This window comes from Megascapheus bottae, chromosome 2, assembly GCF_031878675.1.
Source record: "Megascapheus bottae isolate mThoBot1 chromosome 2, mThoBot2.hap1, whole genome shotgun sequence".
Classification (NCBI taxonomy): Eukaryota; Metazoa; Chordata; class Mammalia; order Rodentia; family Geomyidae; genus Megascapheus; species Megascapheus bottae.
In genome coordinates, this window is record NC_143510.1 from 88,076,912 (window position 1) to 88,096,890 (window position 19,979).

Sequence of the window (19,979 nt, forward strand, 5' to 3'; positions counted from 1 at the left end):
CCACCTGGAGTCATGCTCTTTAATGGCTGACACAAAACCTCAGCTTTGGACATCCTCATTCCCATTTCTTACCATCGGATGAGTGCACCGTTCCCTCGGCCTGTAACACTCTTAATTATTTTATCTGTCTAATTCTACCCAGCTTTCAGATCTAGATTAAATTTAAGTGTCATTTCCCCTACAAGGCTTCCTCTGACTCTGATTTGGTGAAGTATTCCTATTATATGCTCCCGTAGCACCCTAGTCTTTTCCCTGAAATAGCATGGTATTTTATTACAAAGCCACTGTTATCTGTGTTATCTGTTAGATGCTTCTCTCTTGGCTGTATTCCCAGTGTCGATAGTACATTAATAGGTGAATGGTGGAGTGCTGTTGCTTCTTTTAAATTTTGTTCTACGATTTTGTTTTTAAAGTAAAAGTCTCATTTTGTAGCCCAGGCTGTCTGCGAACTTAACAGTCCTCCTGTCTCAACATCTCAGACTGGGATTACAAGCACCTACCACTGTTCCCTCCTGTCACTGACATGCTTTCAATATCATACATCAGAAAAGCTATTTACTTCTCATATGTTTTTTTATTCAGGATCAAATTCTTGGTGTATGCCATGGCAAGGTGATGAAACTTTAAATTTTAGTATTTTTTCAATTGCTAGTCCTGGGGCTTGAACTCAAGGCCTGTGTGCTGTTCCTAAGCTCTTCAGCTCAAGGCTAGCACTCTGCCACTTGAGCCACAGCACCACTTCTGGCTTTTTCTGTGTATGTGGTACCAAGGAATTGAACCCAGGGCTTGATGCATGCCAGGCAAGCACTCTACCACTAGGCCATGCTCCTGACCCTGAATTTTAATTTTTGTGGGGCTTTCACGATGTACTCTTTTAACTGTTCTACCACCACACCCAGAAGGTATTTGCTAAATTCTAGTTTATCTTCTGTGTAATTGAATAAAGCCCCTGGGTAAGAAGTTTGAGGAAGGCTTCCTTTTTCTATATGTGAAATTACATCCAGTATATTGATTAAATATTATTATTATTATTATTACCTTTTTGGCAGTACTCAGGACTTTGCACTTGTTAGGCAGACACTCTAACCCGTCTTCTTTGCTCTGACAAGCTTTCATTTAGGATCTTGAGTTTATGCCTTGGCTATTGGACTGTAATCCTCCTATTTAAATTTCCCATATATCTGGTATGACAAGTACATGGCACCACACCAGTTAGTTCAGGTAAAATTTACAAACACTTCTCCCCCAGGCTAACCTGGAACAGCGATCTCCTAATCTCTATTTCCTAGATACCTAGAATTGCAAATGTAAACCACTGTTCCCAACTAGCATTAATTGGGAATTTGTGGTTTTTTGTTTGTGTTTGGCAGTTGGTCTGGGACTTAAACTCAGCCTGGGCCTTGTCCCTGAGCTCTTCACCTCAAGGCTACTGCCCTATCCCTTGAGCCACAGCACCACTTCCCCACTTCCTTTTTCCTGGTGGTTAATTGGAGATAAGAGTCTCACAGACTTTAGTGACTTTAGTGCCCAAGCTGGCTTTGAACCCTTTAAGCCACAATCCTCAAATCTCAGCCTTGTTCATAGCTAGGATTACAGGCATGAGCCACCATACCCAGCCAATTAATTTTTTTAAGGTAGTTTTAACTTGGTTATAGATATGAGTGGCCTAGGGATAGGGAGCTTAAACATATACAGTATTGTATTATGTTTTAGAAAACATTATTAAAATGCTTTGTTACTTGTTTCTTTGTTTTGGAGGATTGGTTTCTATGTCTGTGTGTCTCTATGTACCTGTACTGGAGCTTGAACTCACATGGCCTGGGCACTGTCACTTAGCTTTTTCACTCAAGACTGGTGCTCTGCCATGTCCGGTGGCTCATGCCTGTAATTCTAGCTACTTGGGAGGCTGAGATCTGAGGATAGCAGTACAAAGCCAGCTCAGGCACCAAAGTTCATGAGACTCATCTCCAATTAACCACTAGAAAACCAGAAGTGGTAATGTTGCTCCACTGAGCTAAAGAGCTCAGGGACTTGAGGTACACCTACACTTCCAGCTTTTGGCTGGTTTAATTGGAGATTAGCATCTCAGGAACTTTCCTCCCCAAGCTAGCAATCTCAATCTTCAAATCACAGCCTCTTGAAGAGCTAAGATTATAGGCATGAGCCACTTCACACCCAGTTGCAAGTTTTAATATGGCCAAATGAGTTATGAAATCTTTTACGCACATATTATTTCTATGCTTCTCATTATAATGTCAATAGTAGTGAGATTGATTCTGCAGTTCGGAAATAAAGGTTTTTTGTTTGTTTTTTGACCAGTCCTGGGACTTGAACTCAGGGCTTGGACTTTGCTCAGGGCTAGCACTCTTCCCCTTGAGCCACAGTGCCACTTCTGGCCTTTTCTGTTTCTGTGGTACTGAGGAATCAAACCCAGGGCTTTATGCATATTAGGTAAGGACTCTACCACTAAACCACATACCAGGTGTAAAGATTTTTACTTAAAAAAAAAAAAAATTGGGGAGGCCAGGAGCATGGCCTTGTGGTAGAGTGCTTGTGTAGCATGCGTGAAGCCCCGGGTTTGATTACTCAATACCTCATATGCAGAAAAGGCCAAAAGTGGTGCTGTGGTTCACATGGTAGTTCACTAGCTTTGGGAAAGCCCAAGGACAGTGCTTAGGCCCTGAGTTCAAGCCCCAGGACTGGCAAAAATAAATAAATAATTTTTTTTCACAAGGCATATAGACAAGCCATTTTGTAAAAATTACCGAGATTTTGAAATTAATTTTTCACACATTACTCTTCCATTTAACTTTATGCCAAACTAATGAGGAAACAGTAATATATCTGCCCTTACCCAATTAAAATTAAATTTTTAGCCAGACACCAGTGTCTCATGCCTATAATGCTAGCTCCTCAGGAGGCTGAGATCTCAGGATAGCAATTCAGAGCCACCCCAGGCAGGAAAGTCCATGAGACTCTTATCTGCAAATAACCACAAAAGGCCAGAAGTGGAGCTATGATAAAGCACTAGCCTTGAGCAAAGGAAACTCAGGGAGAGCACCCCGGCCCAGAGTTCAAGCCCCAGTACTCATTTTTTTTTTTTAAATTAAATTTTTAGCAAGCATGCCACCATTTTCCAAGCGAGTACTGTCTCATCCAGTGAAAGTATTTGAACAGTGCTCCAGGGAGGTTTCCATTCCTTCAGGGAGTTCAGAGGTCCTTCTGGAGTTGTTAGAGCCATCCACCAGCTTACAAAAGCTCAGTTGTAGGTTTCTGGGAATACTTACTCAGAAAACAGATGTAAGAACTAAGGTGGCACAAAAAGCAAATCTTTATCAAAACAAGATGCACCTCTGATGTTATAGACCAGGATTGTATGGTCTGTTGAGTTTTCCTCATAAAACATGACTCTTAAGGCAAGCAGTAGTTCCTGTAGCTTTCTAAAGCATGAATAATTTGTATCATTGTAGTAACTGCAGCATGAGAAAGGGATGTCTTAGGAGGAGGATGATCGCAAATGGGGAAAGCATAGTTTCTAATGTCTTTAGAAAAACTATACAGAAAACACAGTTTATAGATTAACATTATAAAGTAATCTTTTTGTGTATGTATGTATGTGTGCCAGTACTAGGTCTTTAACTTTGAGCCTTGTGCTCTTAACTTTTTCACAAGGCTGGTGTTTTGTCACTTGAGTCAGAGCTCCACTTCCAGCTTTATGATGGTTAATTGGACATAAGAATTTGCTGGATGTTGCGCTGTGGCTCATGCCTGTATTCCTAACTACTCAGGAGGCTGGGATTTGAGGATTGCAGTTGAAAGCCAGCCTGGTCAGGAAAGATTTGGAGATTTTTTATCTCCATTAAACTACCAAAAAGCTGGAAGTGGAACTCAAGTGGTAGAGCACTAGCCTTGAGGAAAAGAAGCTCAAGGACAGCATCCAGGCCCTGAGTTTAAGCCCCAGAATTCACACACACACACACACACACACACACACACACACACACACACACAATCATACATTGGTAACATTGATCAAGATACATTGTACTTATAAATTGATTTGTTGAATTGAAACTCCTTTGAATAGCTACTCAAAGATAATTTTAAAATAAAATGGGGGGCCGGGAGTTTGGCCTAGTGGTTAAAGTGCTTGCCTAGCATGCATGAAGACCCGGGTTCCACATATAGAAAAAAAGCCGAAGTGGTACTGAGGCTCAAGTGGTAAAGCTCTAGCCTTGAGAAAGTCCAAGGACAGTGCTCAGGCCCTGAGCTCAAGCCCAGGACTGGCAAAAATAAATAAATAAATAAATAAATAAATAAATAAATAAATAAAATGGGAATAAATTGTATGTTGCTTTCAGTATTGTCCTAACACAGTAAAGGACAGACATGCTTTTTTTTCTTCTTTTTTTTCGTTTTGGTTTTTTTTTGTGGCTCATGGGGCTTGATCCTGAGCGCTATCCCTGAGCTCTTCAGCTCCAGGCTACCACCCTACCCTTGAGCCAAGCCCTACTTCCTGTTTCTAGAGGTTAATTAGAGATAAGAGTCTCAGGTCCTTTTGTGTCCCAGGCTGGCTTTGAACCTTGATCCTCAGATCTCAGCCTCCTGAATAGCTAGGATTACAGGGGTGAGCCACCATGCCCAGTTTTTGTTGTTGTTGTTTTTTTGTCTGTTGTGGTACTTGAACTCTGGGCCTGGGCATTGTCCCGGAGTTCATCAGTTCAAATCTACCACCCTACCCCTGGAGCCACGGCACCACTTCCCATTTCCTGGTGGTTAATTGGAGGTAAGAGTCTCACCATCTTTTGTGTCCGGGCTGGCTTTGAACCTCAATCTTAAGATCTTAGCCTACTGAATAGCTAGGATTACAGATGTAAGTCACCAGTGCCTGGCAATAGAGTCAATAATTTGCTGCCTTTTTTGGGGGGGGGGTTGTGGGGCTTGAACTCTGGCGGACATGCTTTTATACAAAGCAGTCTTCAGTTATTTGCTTCTCACTCTGAGTCACCAACATGTGAGGAGAAAATAGTGATAAATAAGAAAGGACAGGGCAGGGAATGTGGCTTAGTGGGTACACAGTTTGCCTAGAACACTGAGGCCCTGAGTTCGATTCTTCAGTACCACGTAAACAAAAATAAATAAATAAAACCATAGTTTGAGAACGAAGAACAGAAAAAGGCCTGGGATTGTAAGATTCAAAATCAAAACCAGAAAAACAAAAAAGAATACAGACTTGGCTGTTGGATTCCTGGCCCAAATTGAGAAGGAAAGTTTATGGATCCTAGTTTTCAAGGATGATCAAATTAGATAGATATGCAACAGAGTGTGGGGTAGATTGTCTTAGCACTCAGTTCTGAAAGAAGCATGCAGCATGGGGTGGGATGTAGGAAGAGTGAGTGGATTCACAGAAAACTGGCATGTAGCTGCAACAAGTGGAAAAATAATGGGGAACTGAGCATTGGTGTGTGTTCATCTCTGACTAAACATGGAAAGCTGGCTAGGACTGGGGAACTCTCCTTTAAATGCAAGAGCATGGCTGCCCTTTGTGTTCCGTTGCCATGGAATAGGAGGTCCTGCACTTGAGTTCTCATCCTCTGATTTCCTGTTCTGTTCTCTTTGTGGCACTAGCCAAAAAAGAAGAACATGTCTGCCTACCAGGTGTTCTGTAAAGAGTACCGCGTGACCATTGTGGCTGACCATCCCGGCATAGGTAAGACCCTTTCTACTACTTAAGAGGTGTTTGGGAGTGTTTTAGGATGTTTGTTTTTGTTTTTAATTCCCCATTGTATCTCTGAAGCAACATAATCAGTTAATTCAGCCAGCTGGCAACTTCTTCCCATAGTCTTAGAGCACAAATATCATTTGTTTCCTCAGGCTACAGATCCTTTTAGATTTTCCCTTAGTTTACCCCACCAGTAAAAGAGTTGAGCTTTCTATACATATCTCTTAAACTGATAAAAGAGAGAAAAGTATAAAATTAAATGTTTATAAACCGTTCTTAGGAGTCAGGCATGTTGGCATATGTTTGTAATCCCTGTACTCAGGAGATAGGCAGGAAGATCATGAGTTTGAGGCCAGTGTAGACTACACATTGAGATCTGTTTCCAAGCAGAGAAGAGGAGTACACAGATAAACACACGAATGTGTAGTTTATTTCCAACATTCTGCAGTTAACCCTTTCTTTAAACTGGCCTTCAATAGCACTTATGTGTGTGTTTACTTTGTAACAAAGCTTTATGGACACATGCAAACAAACAGTAAATCCTCTTTTGCAACCCAGAACTCATTGTTGAGTATGAGCTTTTTGTACTTGTAAGAACAAACATGATTCCTGAAATAGTTGGCAATGATGGAGGTTTATTAACTCATGCAGGTTGGCTCTGAGAATAAAATTGATGTCAAAGCTAAAATAATAATAATAACCACCCCTTGAATAAAATTATAACTAGGTGGCCAGGAGTTTGGCCTAGTGGTAGAGTGCCTGCCTAACATGCACAAAGACCCAGGTTCGATTCCTCGGTACCACATACATAGAAAAAGGCAGGAAGTGGTGCTGTGGCTCAAGTGGCAGAGTGCTAGCCTTGACAAAAGCCCAAGGACAGTGCTCAGGCCCTGAGCCCAAGCCCAGGACTGGCAAAAAAAAAAAAAAAAAAAAAAAAAAAAAATATATATATATATATATATATATATATATATATATATATATATATAACTAGGTGACTGTGTTATGTTGTCAGTACTTGTCAAGTTCATGAAATGAGAAAACTCTGTTTCACAGACCTTGCACAGGTCATTTAGCCATATAAATGTCACTGACCGAAAGTATAAGACAGCCACCCACTCCACAGTGCTGTGAGGTACCAAGAATGTACCTGACAGAACTTAACTCCTTACACAGGGGTCAGGAGTTTGGTCTAGCGTTAGAGTGCTTGCCTAGCATGCACAAAGACCCAGGTTTGATTTCTCAGTAGCACATACATAGAAAAGGCTGGAAGTGGTACTGTGGCTCCAATGGTAGAGCTCTAGCCTGAGAAAAGCCCAAGGACAGCGCCCAGGCCCTGAGTTCAAGCCCCACGACTGGCCAAAAAAAAAATCCTTACACACTGGAGAGTTGCTTCTAGGCTGTCATAAGGAAATCATTCTTCAGTTCTGATCTCTCAGAAATCTGAGGGGGGGAAACCAACTTCTGTTGTCAAATTCTATGTCACATGTGGTATTTAACCTAACTTGGAAGGCTTTGTACTGTGAGAACAGAGAGTTGATGTGTGTGGGTCTGAGACTGGCTCTTGACTACCAGACCATCCACTTCCCGCCCAAGACACACAGGAAACAGGATGGGGTCTTGAGTCCTCTGGTTTTCTGAAAGCCATGTAATATTTTAATCTGATCCTCAAGACGCTTTTTCTAGTTTTTGCTCCCATAATTTTTCTGTCTGCCTAAATATAATCCTATTTTGTTACTCTTTTTGTGTCAGATTTTGGAGAACTTAGTAAAAAACTGGCTGAGGTATGGAAGCAGTTGCCAGAAAAGGACAAGCTGGTACGTATTCACCTCAAACATGTTTCTCATTGCTTTCTGCCTTCTAAAATATATCAGTCTCCTATAGACAGTCAGCCAGACAACACTGGACTAGTGCAAAGAAAATATACCCACAACAGAAAATGTCATCCCAACAGGGCATTATTGTATCAGGGTTGAATTGCTCATGGCAAAGTATAACTGTCTTATGTGTTGTATCTTTTCTTTTGAGCTCAAAAAAGACCAAACTTTGATAGAGGTTTAAGTATTAAAAGAAAATCATGTCACAGCCCTCTACTACAAACACTAGTCAGCTATGATCTGAAAACTGAGCATCATACTTTAGCCAATAAATTTTGTTTCAGACAGAGATAGATAGGAGGATTACAGTTTGAGCCTAATTTTAGGCACACGCGCACACACACCGCGCACACAAGTCAGTGACATATTAACTCAAAGAACAAGTTGAATGTAGGTAGGCCTTTCTGTAACCCCAGCTACACAGGAGGTACCGGCAGGAAGACTGTGGTCTGAGGCTAGCAAAAAACATGTGCACAGCCCCCTTCTACCGGATGATAGGAAGTAGTTTGGGAAGACTGACCACCTCTTGTCGCTGTTTACCTGTCATTATTACCCGTTATTGGTGCTGCCCACCAGCAGGTTTGAGAAAATGCTGAAACCACATGGATATCATATTGATCTAGATGTTTGCTCTATAGTTTATGTTTCAACCTTATTGTGATCCAAAGTCTGACTTAGGATGGCAGTTTATTAGCTCCAGCACTGGTAGGGCACACCTGTAATCCCAGTTTACCAGCCTTTCATGATCTAAAAGGACAGCCCCACTTAAGATGGCAGGGGTCAGGCATACCTGTAATCCCACTTATAAAGGCAGGAGAGTTATAAATTTAATCCATTCCAGAAGACGCAGTAACAATAGGCTTTGTTTCAAGAACAAAATCAAAATAAAAGGGTTGCATTGTATCTCAAATAGTGAGCAGGAGGGCCTTGAAACACAAGTCATCAAAACAGGTGTCAGCAGAGCCAATTCATTAACCTTCACCCAAAAGTTAGTGTTAACCATCCCATCCCTTCCCACTGTCCCCTTTCTTCTGTGATTGCTTTCCTTTTTGTTTTGTGTTTCTTAATTTATTCCAATTCATTGTGCACTGATCTGATTACAGATTTGGAAGCAAAAGGCCCAGTACCTGCAGCACAAACAGAACAAAGCTGAGGCTACAACTGTGAAAAGAAAAGCATCGGGCCTGGAAGGCTGCGTGAAAGTCAGAGGTAACAGCCACATCCCCTACTTGTGGCTCTTTCTTTTTTTTAAGTTGTAATTATAAAGGTGATGACAGATTACAATAAGTCCAGTGAAGTGTGCATTTCTTTGAGACAGTGTCACCCCTTCCCTCGCTCTCTCCCAGTTTTTCCCTTCCATCCCCACCCACAAGTCACACAGTTCATTTTCCACATTGTGTCTGGTGAGCACCACTGCTGCATTTGCTCACTGTTTCTCCCTCCAGGCTTTTGATTCTTCCTCTGAAGTGCTATAAATTTTAATTCCTTTCTAGGAAATTGGAAGAGCAGCTCAAATTAGAAGCAGGCACTGTTACTGAATACAGGCTGCAAAATTTAAAAAAAAGATTCAATGGGGAAAATTGATTTGGAGTTCGTGTAACATTTTTCGTAAAAATTTAGAAGTACCTAGACACTGCAGCTACTGCCTATAATCCTGGCAATCTAGGAGGCTGAGATAAGGATTCCAGCTTAAGGCCCACCTAGACCTAAAACTATACAAGTCTTAACAATGGCTTGTGGTGGTATGTGCCCAGCTACCAGAAAGCACAGGCTGGGAAAGTGGGAGATGTCTGTCATCCCCAGTGACATGACGAAGCACAAGTAGAAATTTTGCACCCAGTATATAAAGTGAGACCCTACCTCAAATAATGGAGAGCTAAGTGTGGGTGGCTCACTCCTGTAATTCTAGTTCAAGAGGGAGCTTAAGATCTGAAGATCCTGGGTCAAAGCCAGCCCAGGCAGAAATGTCTCTGACACTTTTCTCCAGCTAACCAGCAAAAAGCCAGAAGTGGAGCCGTGGCTCAAGGGGTAAGGTACTTGCTTCAACCAAGAAAGTTGAAGGACAACACCTAGGCCCTGAGATCAAGCCCCCAGCACTCAAACCAAAAAAAAAAAAAAAAAAAAATAGATAAAATGAGTGGAAGTATGACTCAAATATAGAGCACCTGCCTAGCAAGTGCAAGGCCCTGAGTTCAGTCCTTAGTACTGCAAAAAAATAGAGGCAAAATTAAGTATGACTTTTGCATGCCATCTGCATCATTGGTCCTATAATACATTGTTTTGTTCCACAATTCTTTAAAAATGTAAAACTAGGGGGTCAGGAGTTTGGCCTAGTGGTAGAGTGCTTGCCTAGCATGCACTAAGACCCGGGTTCGATTCCTTGGTACCACATACTTAGAAAAGCCAGAAGTAGCACTGGGGCTCAAGTGGTAAAGCACTAGTCTTGAGAAAGCCCAAGAACATTGCTTAGGTCCTGAGTTTGCCAGTCCTGGGGCTTGAAAACTATTTTAGCCAGGCGTGGTGGCTCACATCTGTAATACTAGCTACTCAGGAGGCTGAGATCTAAGGATTGCTGTTCAAAGTCAACCCCGCCAAAGTCCATGAGACTCATCTCGAATTAACCACTACAAAATGGCAAATAGTGCTGTGGCTCAAGGGGGTAGAGCAGTAGCGTTGAGCTGAAAAACTCAGAGACAATGCCCAGGCCCAGAATTCAAGTCCCACAACTGACCAAAAAAAAAGGAAAACTATTGTGGATTCACAGAAAAAGAGGTCCTGGGCTCTGGGTCCATGGGTCCCACATACTGCCATTTTATGAATGCTTGGTATAGTTCATAAAAAGGGGAAGCCAGGACTTTTGTGATATTCAAGGCTGTCAACAGACTTCCTCCCTCCCCTTCTCAGCTTCCTCTGTGGGAATACTGTCACCTCCAAAGAAGTCCCCACCTACCACCATGCTGCTCCCAGCCTCGCCTGCCAAAGCCCCTGAGACGGAGCCCATCGATGTCGCGGCTCACCTCCAGCTGCTAGGGGAGTCCCTCAGCCTCATTGGACACCGCCTGCAGGAGACAGAGGTGGGCCCCCACTCTCAGCAGCATGCCTTTGGTCCTCACGGTGCTGGGATGCATTGACTCCTTTCATGAGCATTCAGTGAGCAACTAACTAGTCATGCTAAACTGAGTAAAGACATACCAGTAAGAGGAACAGCCACGGTTTGGAATCTGTTTAGTGGCTCTCAGAGTTTATCCTAATCTCATCGTGTGCAAACCTCACCACACACAGAACTTAGAACTGGAATGGAAAAGATGAATGCAGGTCCCCTGCCGTTCTGACCTGTGGGCCTCGAGGAGTGGGAATTTCTCACTGCAGTTCCCTCCAGGTTTTAGATGAGCAGCCTAGGTTGTATAGGGGAGTTTCCTAGTTTGCAAGTAGGTAGCAAATGGAGACATGTGCTGCTCCCCCTCCTCATTACCATGCACTTGAATTAGACAGCGTCAGGTGCTCAAGAGACATCTTTGCCCTTTTAAGCTTTGTTTTCAAAATCACTTACCCTGCAAAGCTGGTTCATTCCATTTCTGTTACCTTATTCCATTTCTAACTGTACTACCCCTTAGCTAACTCAGGGTTATGGTGATTAACTCTCAGTTCTAAGCCAAAAAATAGCTACTAAGAATGACTACTGAAGCCATTTTTACACGGAGAACTCAGTACAGGGACTGGCGCTCCTAGCTACTCAGGAGACAGAGCTCAAGAGGATGGCACTTGAAGACCGGCCCATTTGAGAGACTTGCATTTCAACCAATAAGCCAAGTGTAATGGCACGCACCTGTTATCCCAGGTGTGCAGGAAGTGAAAATAATACAATTGCAGTCCAGGCCGATCCAAACATAAATGAGACCTTATTTAAAAGTAAGCACACAGTGATTGTAAATAGAGATTCCCTCCTTGAACACTTGTATGTTAAACTTGTCATTTAAAATACGATGTAAAAATCAACGTTAATAAATTCTCTAAAAAAATAAATACTACTGTTACTGAAAATTTGAAAAAAAAATAAGCACAAAAATAATAGACTAGAGGTTATAGCCCAAATGGTAGAGCAACCAGCCTAGCAAGAAAACCAAGCAAGTGCAAGGTCCCGAGTTCAAACCCTGATACTAGCACCAAAAAAAAAAAAAAGAAACAAACAAACAAGACAAAAGAATACTTATTGAGAGTCGCTCTGTTTCAGGACACCAGTAACTATAAGAGGACATAGAAAGGAATGGGGACTTTCAACACCCTTTAAGGAAGTCAGGCAGAAAATGAAGAGAACATCAGAAGCGTATTTCTTCTTGCAGGGCATGGTGGCAGTTTCCGGCAGTTTGTCAGTGCTTCTGGATTCCATTATCTGTGCTCTCGGTCCCTTGGCATGTCTGACCACACAACTACCTGAACTGAATGGCTGTCCCAAACAGGTCCTGGTGAGTTTTCCTTGCTCTCCTTGGATACTGAGAGCCGGGCCCCTTGGGAGTGGTGCGTGCTGTCAGTAGACTCCCGGAGCTTAGTGGCATGTGGCACTCCCTTCAAAGTATCTGCAGGACATGGTGCTTGGTTATTAGATGTATGCTGTGTCTTCAGTAAATCTAAAAACAGATCATTTCCTACCGTGGTTCTTGGAAAGCATCTCACCCTTGAGGCAGCATAACTCCTGTCTTCCTGTTTGTTTATCTCCATACAAAGACCTGGCATGGGCTCTCTGCCTCTTTTCTGTTGGTGGTGGTGGTCGTGGAGCTTGAACACAAGGCCTAGGCACTGTCTCTGAGCTTTTCTGCTCAAGACTAGCACTCTACCACTTTGAGCCATGATTCCACTTCCAGTTTCCTGGTGATTAATTGGAGGTAAGAGTTCCACGGACTCTCCTGCCCAGGCTGACTTCAAACCAGTCCTCAGGTCTCAGCCTCCTGAGTGGGTTTGCAGGCATGAGCCACCAGTGCCCAGTGCTCTGCCTTGTTTTTTTGTCACTGAAATCCATGGAGACGTGCGTGAAAAATCCCTAGCCTAACAGAAGACTCCACTCGCCCCTCTCATGAGGACCACGCTCACACTGGAGCTCTCACCCACTCTCCTTTTTTACAGTCGAACACACTAGACAACATTGCCTACATCATGCCTGGACTGTGACACCAGCCACCCTGGACCTGGCCCTTCTGCCCCTCCACTGGCTTGCATAGACGTGACTGTTCAGACCCCTCCGCTGGCCCCTTCGTCTGGGGATGGGTTCTTAAGTTTTTTATCTATACATATGTGTATATATATATAATGTACAGTATATACATAGGACTGTAACTACTTTGCTTTTAATACCTTTATGGAAGGGCAAAGGTTTAGCCACAAGGAAACTTCGGCATGAATGTGGGCTTGGATTCTTTTTTCTCTTGTGGATAAATCTGCCTTAAAAAAAATCAGTGTAAGGGGCCTAGGGACTTGTTCTGGGTGCACACACATCTCCTTATGGACAGCTACAGTGTGACTTTTGTTGTTGTTTCCAGACTCAGTTGTACCTCCAGACTCATCACTGACCATTTGCCTTACCTGTCTTACAGTCAGAAATGTAATAAGAAAGATTTTGGGATGCTGACAGCTGACCAAGAGTCCAAAGCCTTTCAACTTGAAATGCCCTGGGGGGAGGTGCTAAGACCTTTCCCACTGGAGCTTTAAACCTGGCCTAGGTAGGCTGAGTAGGGCTTTACTATAGTCCGGCTATCCAGGTTCTGGGTCTCAGTTGTTGTAAGCATTGGTACCCTTGCCAGTCTCAGTAGAGGCCAAGTTGCTATAAGATTGATAACAGCAACAAAAAAAAAGAATGAGTTACCTTGAAGTGAGCAAAGCTGTCAGAGTCACCCAGTGAATCTGCTAGGATATTTGATCTGCATAGCCAAGAGCTGGTATCTTTCCTTGGCAGCAATGGGTTGGCCACCAAATCCCTAGACTCCGCTGCTTAGCTAGGTGGTGATAGAAGGACAGTCTTGCCCAGGATGGGTCTTGGGTTCATCTTGTCAGTTCCCCTGGTGGGCAGATAGGAACATTCCACATTCCACATGGAAATGAATGGCCAAAAAAAAAAAGAAGTACTCAGTTCTCATGTAGGTCTATTTATATGTGCGTGTGAATGTGTGTTTTAATTATGTATATTTAACTCTGAATTTTCTTAGATTTTAATTTATCCTGTAAATTTCTGTATAGATAATTTAACTACAAAAGCCTCCACCAGCAGCAGCATGTGGAACATACAGGCTTGTCATTTCTCCCTCCCTTCTTCTGGTCTGTTCTGAAAATTCCAAATCATCTGCATTTCAAGGCATACCTCAAAAAGGAGTTATTATGTTAGGATTCTAACTCTAGAAGGAACTTCATGGCCTTCAATAATGTGAAGTGAGGGCTGGCAGGAAGGCTCTGTGGTAGAGCACCTGTCTAGCAAGTACGAGGCCCCGAGTTCAAACCCCAGTACCAACAAATGAAACAATAATGTTAAAAGTGAAAGGAAAAAAAACGCCCTGATTTCCAAAGAACCACACCTTCTCCCAGCAGAAAAGGAGCACTGGGGTGATTTCTAAGCTTGATGGAAGACCCTGACTGAACTAAGTTTGGAAGTTAGCATGTTCTTCCCTGGTCTAGCCTCAACGGCACAGATGGCATCACAGTGAGTCTGGGGATGGTGCAGCCAGTCTGCATCCCACTTAGTTCCTTCCTGCCTCCCCACCAGACCTGTCACTCAGCTTCCCAAGGCTATGCTGGTTGTTCAGCCTTTTTCTCAGCCAGAGTTTTGAGATTGAATGGGGAAAACACAAAAGGAAAGGCATGTGTGGGAACTAAGATCGAGAAGATCCTACACCATGCCCCCCGAGTGTCCATGCAGCTTCCTGATGGACAACTGGGTACGCAGGGCCAGGAAGACGTGGGTACTGCAGGAAGAAGTCGGTCCTGCCATTGTCAGTTGTATGTGTCCCTAATATCCTGGTCAGGACTTGCCTTTTACTGTTTTCCTTTGAAATCCAGCCCTATGGTATTTGTATTTAAGATTTGTACACATTTGTATAATAATCTGTACCTTGTGGTATTTGGTACTATTAGAGGAAAAAAAAAACTTTGGATTCAGGCCTTCTTGCAGTTTTATATCATTTTATTTTGTTTTTTAAATAAATCCTAGTGGTTTGGTCCAAATCCCATTACCATTGTATAAAGAAGCAAAATTTTGTACTTACATTATTAAAGATCACATTTTTAATATTTGTAGTCCAGTCTCAGTTGTCTTTTACATAAAAATAGTTGCCATGAAATTATGAAACCTGTTTTTCACACACTACCCTACCATAATTCCTTCTTCCCCCCTTTTTTTTTCTGGTTGTATGGATTGAACTTGGGGCCTGGGTGCTGTCCCTGAGCTCTTTTTCTCAAGGCTACAAGTGCTCTACCACTTGGACCCATAGTCCTGCTTCCAACTTTTGTTAATTAATTGGAGATAAGAGTCTCACAGCTTTAAGCCGGGGGCAGTGGCTCACATTGTAATCCCAGCTACTCGGGAGGCTGAGATCTGAAGATCATGGTTCAAAGCCAGCCCAGGCACTAAAGTCCTTGAGGCTCTTATGTCCAATTAACTGCCAGAAAAACAGAAGTGGTTCTGTGGTTCAGCACCACTTGAGCTGAAGCCTTGAACTGAAGAGCTCAGGGACAATATCCAGGCCCAGAGTGCAAGTCCCACAGCCAACAGCAACAAAAAGTCACAGCCTTTCCTACTCAGGCTGGCTTTGAACCGTGATCCTCAGATCTCATTCTCCTGGGATTACAGGCATGAGCCACCAGTGCCTGGCTTCATAATTTTCTTTAAATAAATAAATGCCAGGCACTGGTGGCTCACACCTATAACTCATGCCTGTAACTTAGCTACTTAGAAGGCTGAGCTCTAAGGATCATGGTTCAAAGCCAGCCTATGCAAACAAATCCCAGAAACTTCTTATCTCCAATTAACCAGCAAATAAAAAGCCAGACATGGAGGTATGTCTCAAGTGGTTGAGCACTAACAGGAAGCTTAAGAGTCAAACAAGAGTGCAAAGCCAATACTGGCCCTAAGTAAGTAAGTAAATAAAGTTGAAATAGAGGTTAAATTTCTAATCTCAGCCGTTTTCCTGACATCTTACTGTTTCTGCTAATTTTACATTGTCAAAGCTCTCTGCTCTCATTTGCAAGTTGTAAAACCAGGGACTATGATAGCTGTGGCTCTACTTATTGGCAAGTGAAATGATGTATATTATGGTGCTGGCCTAAATCAAGAAAATACCCATCAGTCTACATCTGCTACATTCCATGCTGTGTTCAGTTCTGTCCCTTTATCAGTGTTTTGGGCAGGTCACTTCACCTTTGAGGAGCTTCCAAAAAGTCATGTCTGTAAAATATTGGGTTGTTACCTGTCTCCACCCCTGCAGCCAGCCAATCTAACATGAGTGTTTAATAATGATAGGAATATTGGGTATATGGGAAGTTGGCATTTCAAGGCTAATTTTTTTTTTTTTTTTTGCCTAGTTGCCAGTGATTCAAACCTGTAATCCTAGCTACTCAGAAAGCTGAGATCTGAGGATTGCAGTTCAAAGCCAGTCCAGGCACTAAAGACTATGAGACTCTTACCTCCAATTAACCACTAGAAAACCAAAAGTGGTGCTATGGCTCAAGGGGTAGGGTGGTAGCCGTGAGCTGAAGAGGTCAGGGACAGCGTCCAGGCCCAGAGTTCAAGCCCCACGACTGACTAAATAAAAGGCTAATTTCTAATGGGGAGACAGCCAGAAAGAGACCCCCTATCATATCATTCAGTGACTGAGAAGGACTTACATACATCAAATGTAACTAGCAGAAAGTTATGTGGCAATGCCCAATTATAGCCCACCCTCCCCCAAAGACTACACTGTTTCCAATCCAGCCTACTTTCAGGTTTAATTTGTGTTTAGAATTCAAAACTATGTTCCATTTTTGCTGGTGGCTTATGCCTATAATCCTAGCTACTTAGGAAACTGAGATCTGAGGATCACGGTTCAAAGCCAGCCTGGGCATCAAAGTCAATGAGACTCATTAACCACTGGGGGTGGGGGATGAGAAGTGGCACTGTGACTCAGGTGACTGAGTACTCACCTTGAACTGAAGAGCTCAGGGAGAGAGCTCTGGGCTCAGGCCCAGAGTTCAAGGCCCCAGGACCAGAAAAAAAAAAAAGAAAAATCATCTTCCATTTTGTCTACACTTCTGAGCAAAAGGACAATCTAGAATGAAGACCTTCAAGGTTAAATGGAAGAATCCACAATTTCATGTTCAGTTCTATACCATCAAGCAGTATGTTTAAATGAAGATTGAGAAAGTATTTAACATGAAGGTCATCTTCGGTGTACATAACACACTCTTTATACTCAAATAGTTATGATACACTGGTTTGAATTTTCCTCTGCTAGCCGTTGTGTTACGTCATGGTGAGCAAAGCAGACACAGTATTCCAGCATTCGCCAAACAACGAGTCGTGAGGACAAGAGCAGGTCCCATTCTCTGTACACTCCAAAGCACTTTTTTATAATGTACAGTGAGAATATTGACTTCATGACTGCTCAAAGAAATAAACACACAAATTAATCCCACAAGGCATTTGCTTTTAAGGTTTCCATCATCCACAATTTGGGCAAAGCCAACTTAGCCTTTCAGATTTAAAATGCTCAGACATCATGATCAATAAATCCTAAACTACCCCGCAAATGGGCAAACTAGCAAAACATCAAGTGTGGGTTTTTTCAGAAGAACCATAACCAAAAGATCAGGTATCTAGTGTGTGGGTGTCATCTGACTGCACTTCAGGATGGCTGAAGAAAATACTAGAATCACAGATGGGAAGAATGAAAGTGATTTGGGAGTCCAATGTTATAATTGAGATTCAAGAAAATCCCAAAGGATATAAACAGAATTGTACACTGCCTTGTTCTCTTCCTTTCAGAAAGGTTCACAGCTTTTTTTTTTTTTTTCAAATAAAGAAGCTCTGACCATTAAAAAAAAAATGTGATTAACAAGGATAGTGCCTAGGCTCTGAGTTCAAGCCCCAGGACTGGCAAAAAATAGCTTTACGTGAAATAAAAATTATCTATTAAAAAATGTGATTGATCTAATTTCAGTATACACAAGAAATGAGAGCTCGCTGTTGGCATCACAGCCGGACCTGGTAAAGTCTTGCAGAGCGCTGGCCCCCAACCGCAGTTCATTAAGTCGGCTTAATGCTCTCAAGAGACAAACCCAGCCCTTCACTCCTGGCAATCTGGGCTGTAAAAGAGAGGTGTCATGCTGGCTTCAGAGCAGGGAAGCTGTCACACGCAGTGGGAGACCCCCGCCAGTGAAAGGACTGAAGACGAAGATACTGGGAGCTGAATCGGCCCGGCCTGAGCCCCACCTTCCATCTACCTGGGTGGACCTTTGCGATCTAGCCAATAAAGTCACGCTGGAGCTCGTGTGGGCGTGGCCGGACGGGGCGTGGCTTAGAGACCTGGGCCCTCTGGCCCCGCCCCACAGCCTGCCTGACGTCACACGGCACCGCCCAGGGGCTGCCCAGGGCTCTCGCCCTTCGCCAGCCGCGCCCTCCTCGCCTTGGAGCGGGACCTGTAGCTGCGCACCACAGCGCCAGCCCCGCCCCCTCCGGCACCTCCCCGCGGGCTGTCCGGCGAGTCACGTGACGGGTCGGCGGCGCTGGCGGTTGCTGTCAGCTGATTCCTGGGGTTGGTGGTAGTGGCAGCCGCGACGATGGACTTTCTCCTGGGAAACCCATTCAGCTCTCCAGTGGGACAACGCATCGGTGAGTCCCTGGGGCCCCGCACAGCTCCGCGGCAGTGCTACGTGCCAGTTCCAGACCCCCTGGGACATCTCCAGTCGAGACTCGGAAAAGCAGTGAGGGCGGTGCGGCTAGCCTGTGGCGCCTCCGCTTGGCCCCGCCCACTCTCCCGCCCATGCTTGATTGACAAAAGCACGGGCCATTAGGAGACCTGTATTGGAGATGGATGCTAATGGTCACCAATAGTTAAAGAGAGGGGGCGGGTCCGAGTGACCGCGGCTCTGCCAATGCGAACGTGCTGGGGGGTCCCAAGTGGAGGGAGAAAGTTTTGGGGTTAAAGGGACTGAGTGGGGGGGAATCAGCGGGCGTCGGCCGCCCCTTGCCCAGCTCGCTCGTGTGGCCCTGCCGCCAGGCTCGTGCAGGCCGCTTCCTGGACCGCCTTGCTCTCAGGTCAGGGATACGTGAGAAGGGCTGCAGTCCCTTCCCGGAGAGACGGAGGAGGCCGGGCGCCGGGGCGGCTGGGCGCGGGCCGCGGCGCCGGGAAGCGGGCTTTGCCTTCTCGGGCTCAGGATGCGCCCGGCTCTGTTCTGTCGCCGACCGTCCCCTGGGGCACTGGCCCTCCCCACCCACCGACCACCTGCCGGGACTCCCTCGCCCTCTCGGCCCCCCCAGTGAGCGCTGTGTCCCTGAGCTTTCTTACTCAAGGCTGGCACTCTTCCACCTGAGCCACATTTCCACGTCTGCCTTTTTGCTAGTTGATTGGAGATGAGGCTCCTGGAGGTTTCCGCCCAGGCTGGCTTGCTAACCGCGATCCTCGTGTATCTCCGCTAGAATTACCGGCGGGAGCCACCGGGCGGAAAGCGCGTTACTGGCACTGAAAAAAACGAAGCGAGACCCACCATTCAGGAACCGTCTGGGTGTGGTCCCCCTCCGAGCAGCACTGTAAAATTCTCTGTGCATCCTTCTGATGACTTTTGGCCCCCTAACACCATCCTGGCAATGTTAGATCTTTTAGACAGAAATTCCGCTCTTATGTCTTAGAAACCAAACCTCCCTACAGTGTGCCACCCAACTCTGTTATAATCGCCACCACAGCTCTCCTGGTTCTCCTGAGGTCTAGTAGTCCGTGGACAGCAGGACTCGCCCTGAAGCACAGGTGCACACCCCACAGTGAGTCATTGTTTGGGAGCTGAAAAGAGAAGGCAGTTCTTCTTTCCTCTTCCTCCCCTCTTCTCTCTTTTCATCTCCTCTCTCTATTTGAAACTTCCTATTTTAAAAAGAAGTAAATAAATCTAGCTTTCAAAGCCAACCACATATTTCTGAGGCTCACTGGGCTCTGCTTATAGAAAACTCAACGTCTCTTCTTACCTGAAAGATTATCTTTCTTAGGAAAGAAATATGTTTAACCAAAGAGAATGTTGCTACAGCCTAATAGCTTAGAGCACAGAGCAATTGTTCCTGCTGGAAGGTTCCTACTTTGGATCTGCTAACCCAATCCAAATCCCCTAAGGGTTTCTTAAGGAACTTTAGGCTGCCACTGGCCTTAGAATTTTGGACT

General features: G+C 44.3%; 2 protein-coding genes and 1 pseudogene across 4 annotated transcripts in view; all 3 read left to right on the plus strand.

Annotated features, from left to right (window-relative positions):
• The window catches only part of Hmgxb4 (HMG-box containing 4), a 32,095-nt gene extending 17,227 nt beyond the window's left edge, over positions 1 to 14,868 (plus strand). For all 3 annotated transcript variants that reach the window (XM_090328590.1, XM_090328592.1, XM_090328591.1), the window contains 6 exons: positions 5,629 to 5,710; positions 7,475 to 7,539; positions 8,703 to 8,808; positions 10,504 to 10,673; positions 11,940 to 12,062; positions 12,718 to 14,868. In XM_090328590.1, coding sequence (XP_090184716.1) covers positions 5,629 to 5,710; positions 7,475 to 7,539; positions 8,703 to 8,808; positions 10,504 to 10,673; positions 11,940 to 12,062; positions 12,718 to 12,762 — 591 coding nt within the window. In that variant the 3' untranslated portion in view covers positions 12,763 to 14,868. The remainder of the gene's footprint in view (positions 1 to 5,628; positions 5,711 to 7,474; positions 7,540 to 8,702; positions 8,809 to 10,503; positions 10,674 to 11,939; positions 12,063 to 12,717) is intronic.
• On the plus strand, positions 6,206 to 6,327 carry LOC150067486 (small nucleolar RNA SNORA40; annotated as a pseudogene).
• A 3,449-nt stretch (positions 14,869 to 18,317) lies between the features above and the next one.
• The window catches only part of Tom1 (target of myb1 membrane trafficking protein), a 35,982-nt gene continuing 34,320 nt past the window's right edge, over positions 18,318 to 19,979 (plus strand). Inside the window, exon 1 of the mRNA XM_090328593.1 lies at positions 18,318 to 18,445. Within this exon, the coding sequence (XP_090184719.1) occupies positions 18,394 to 18,445 (52 nt within the window). The 5' untranslated portion in view covers positions 18,318 to 18,393. The remainder of the gene's footprint in view (positions 18,446 to 19,979) is intronic.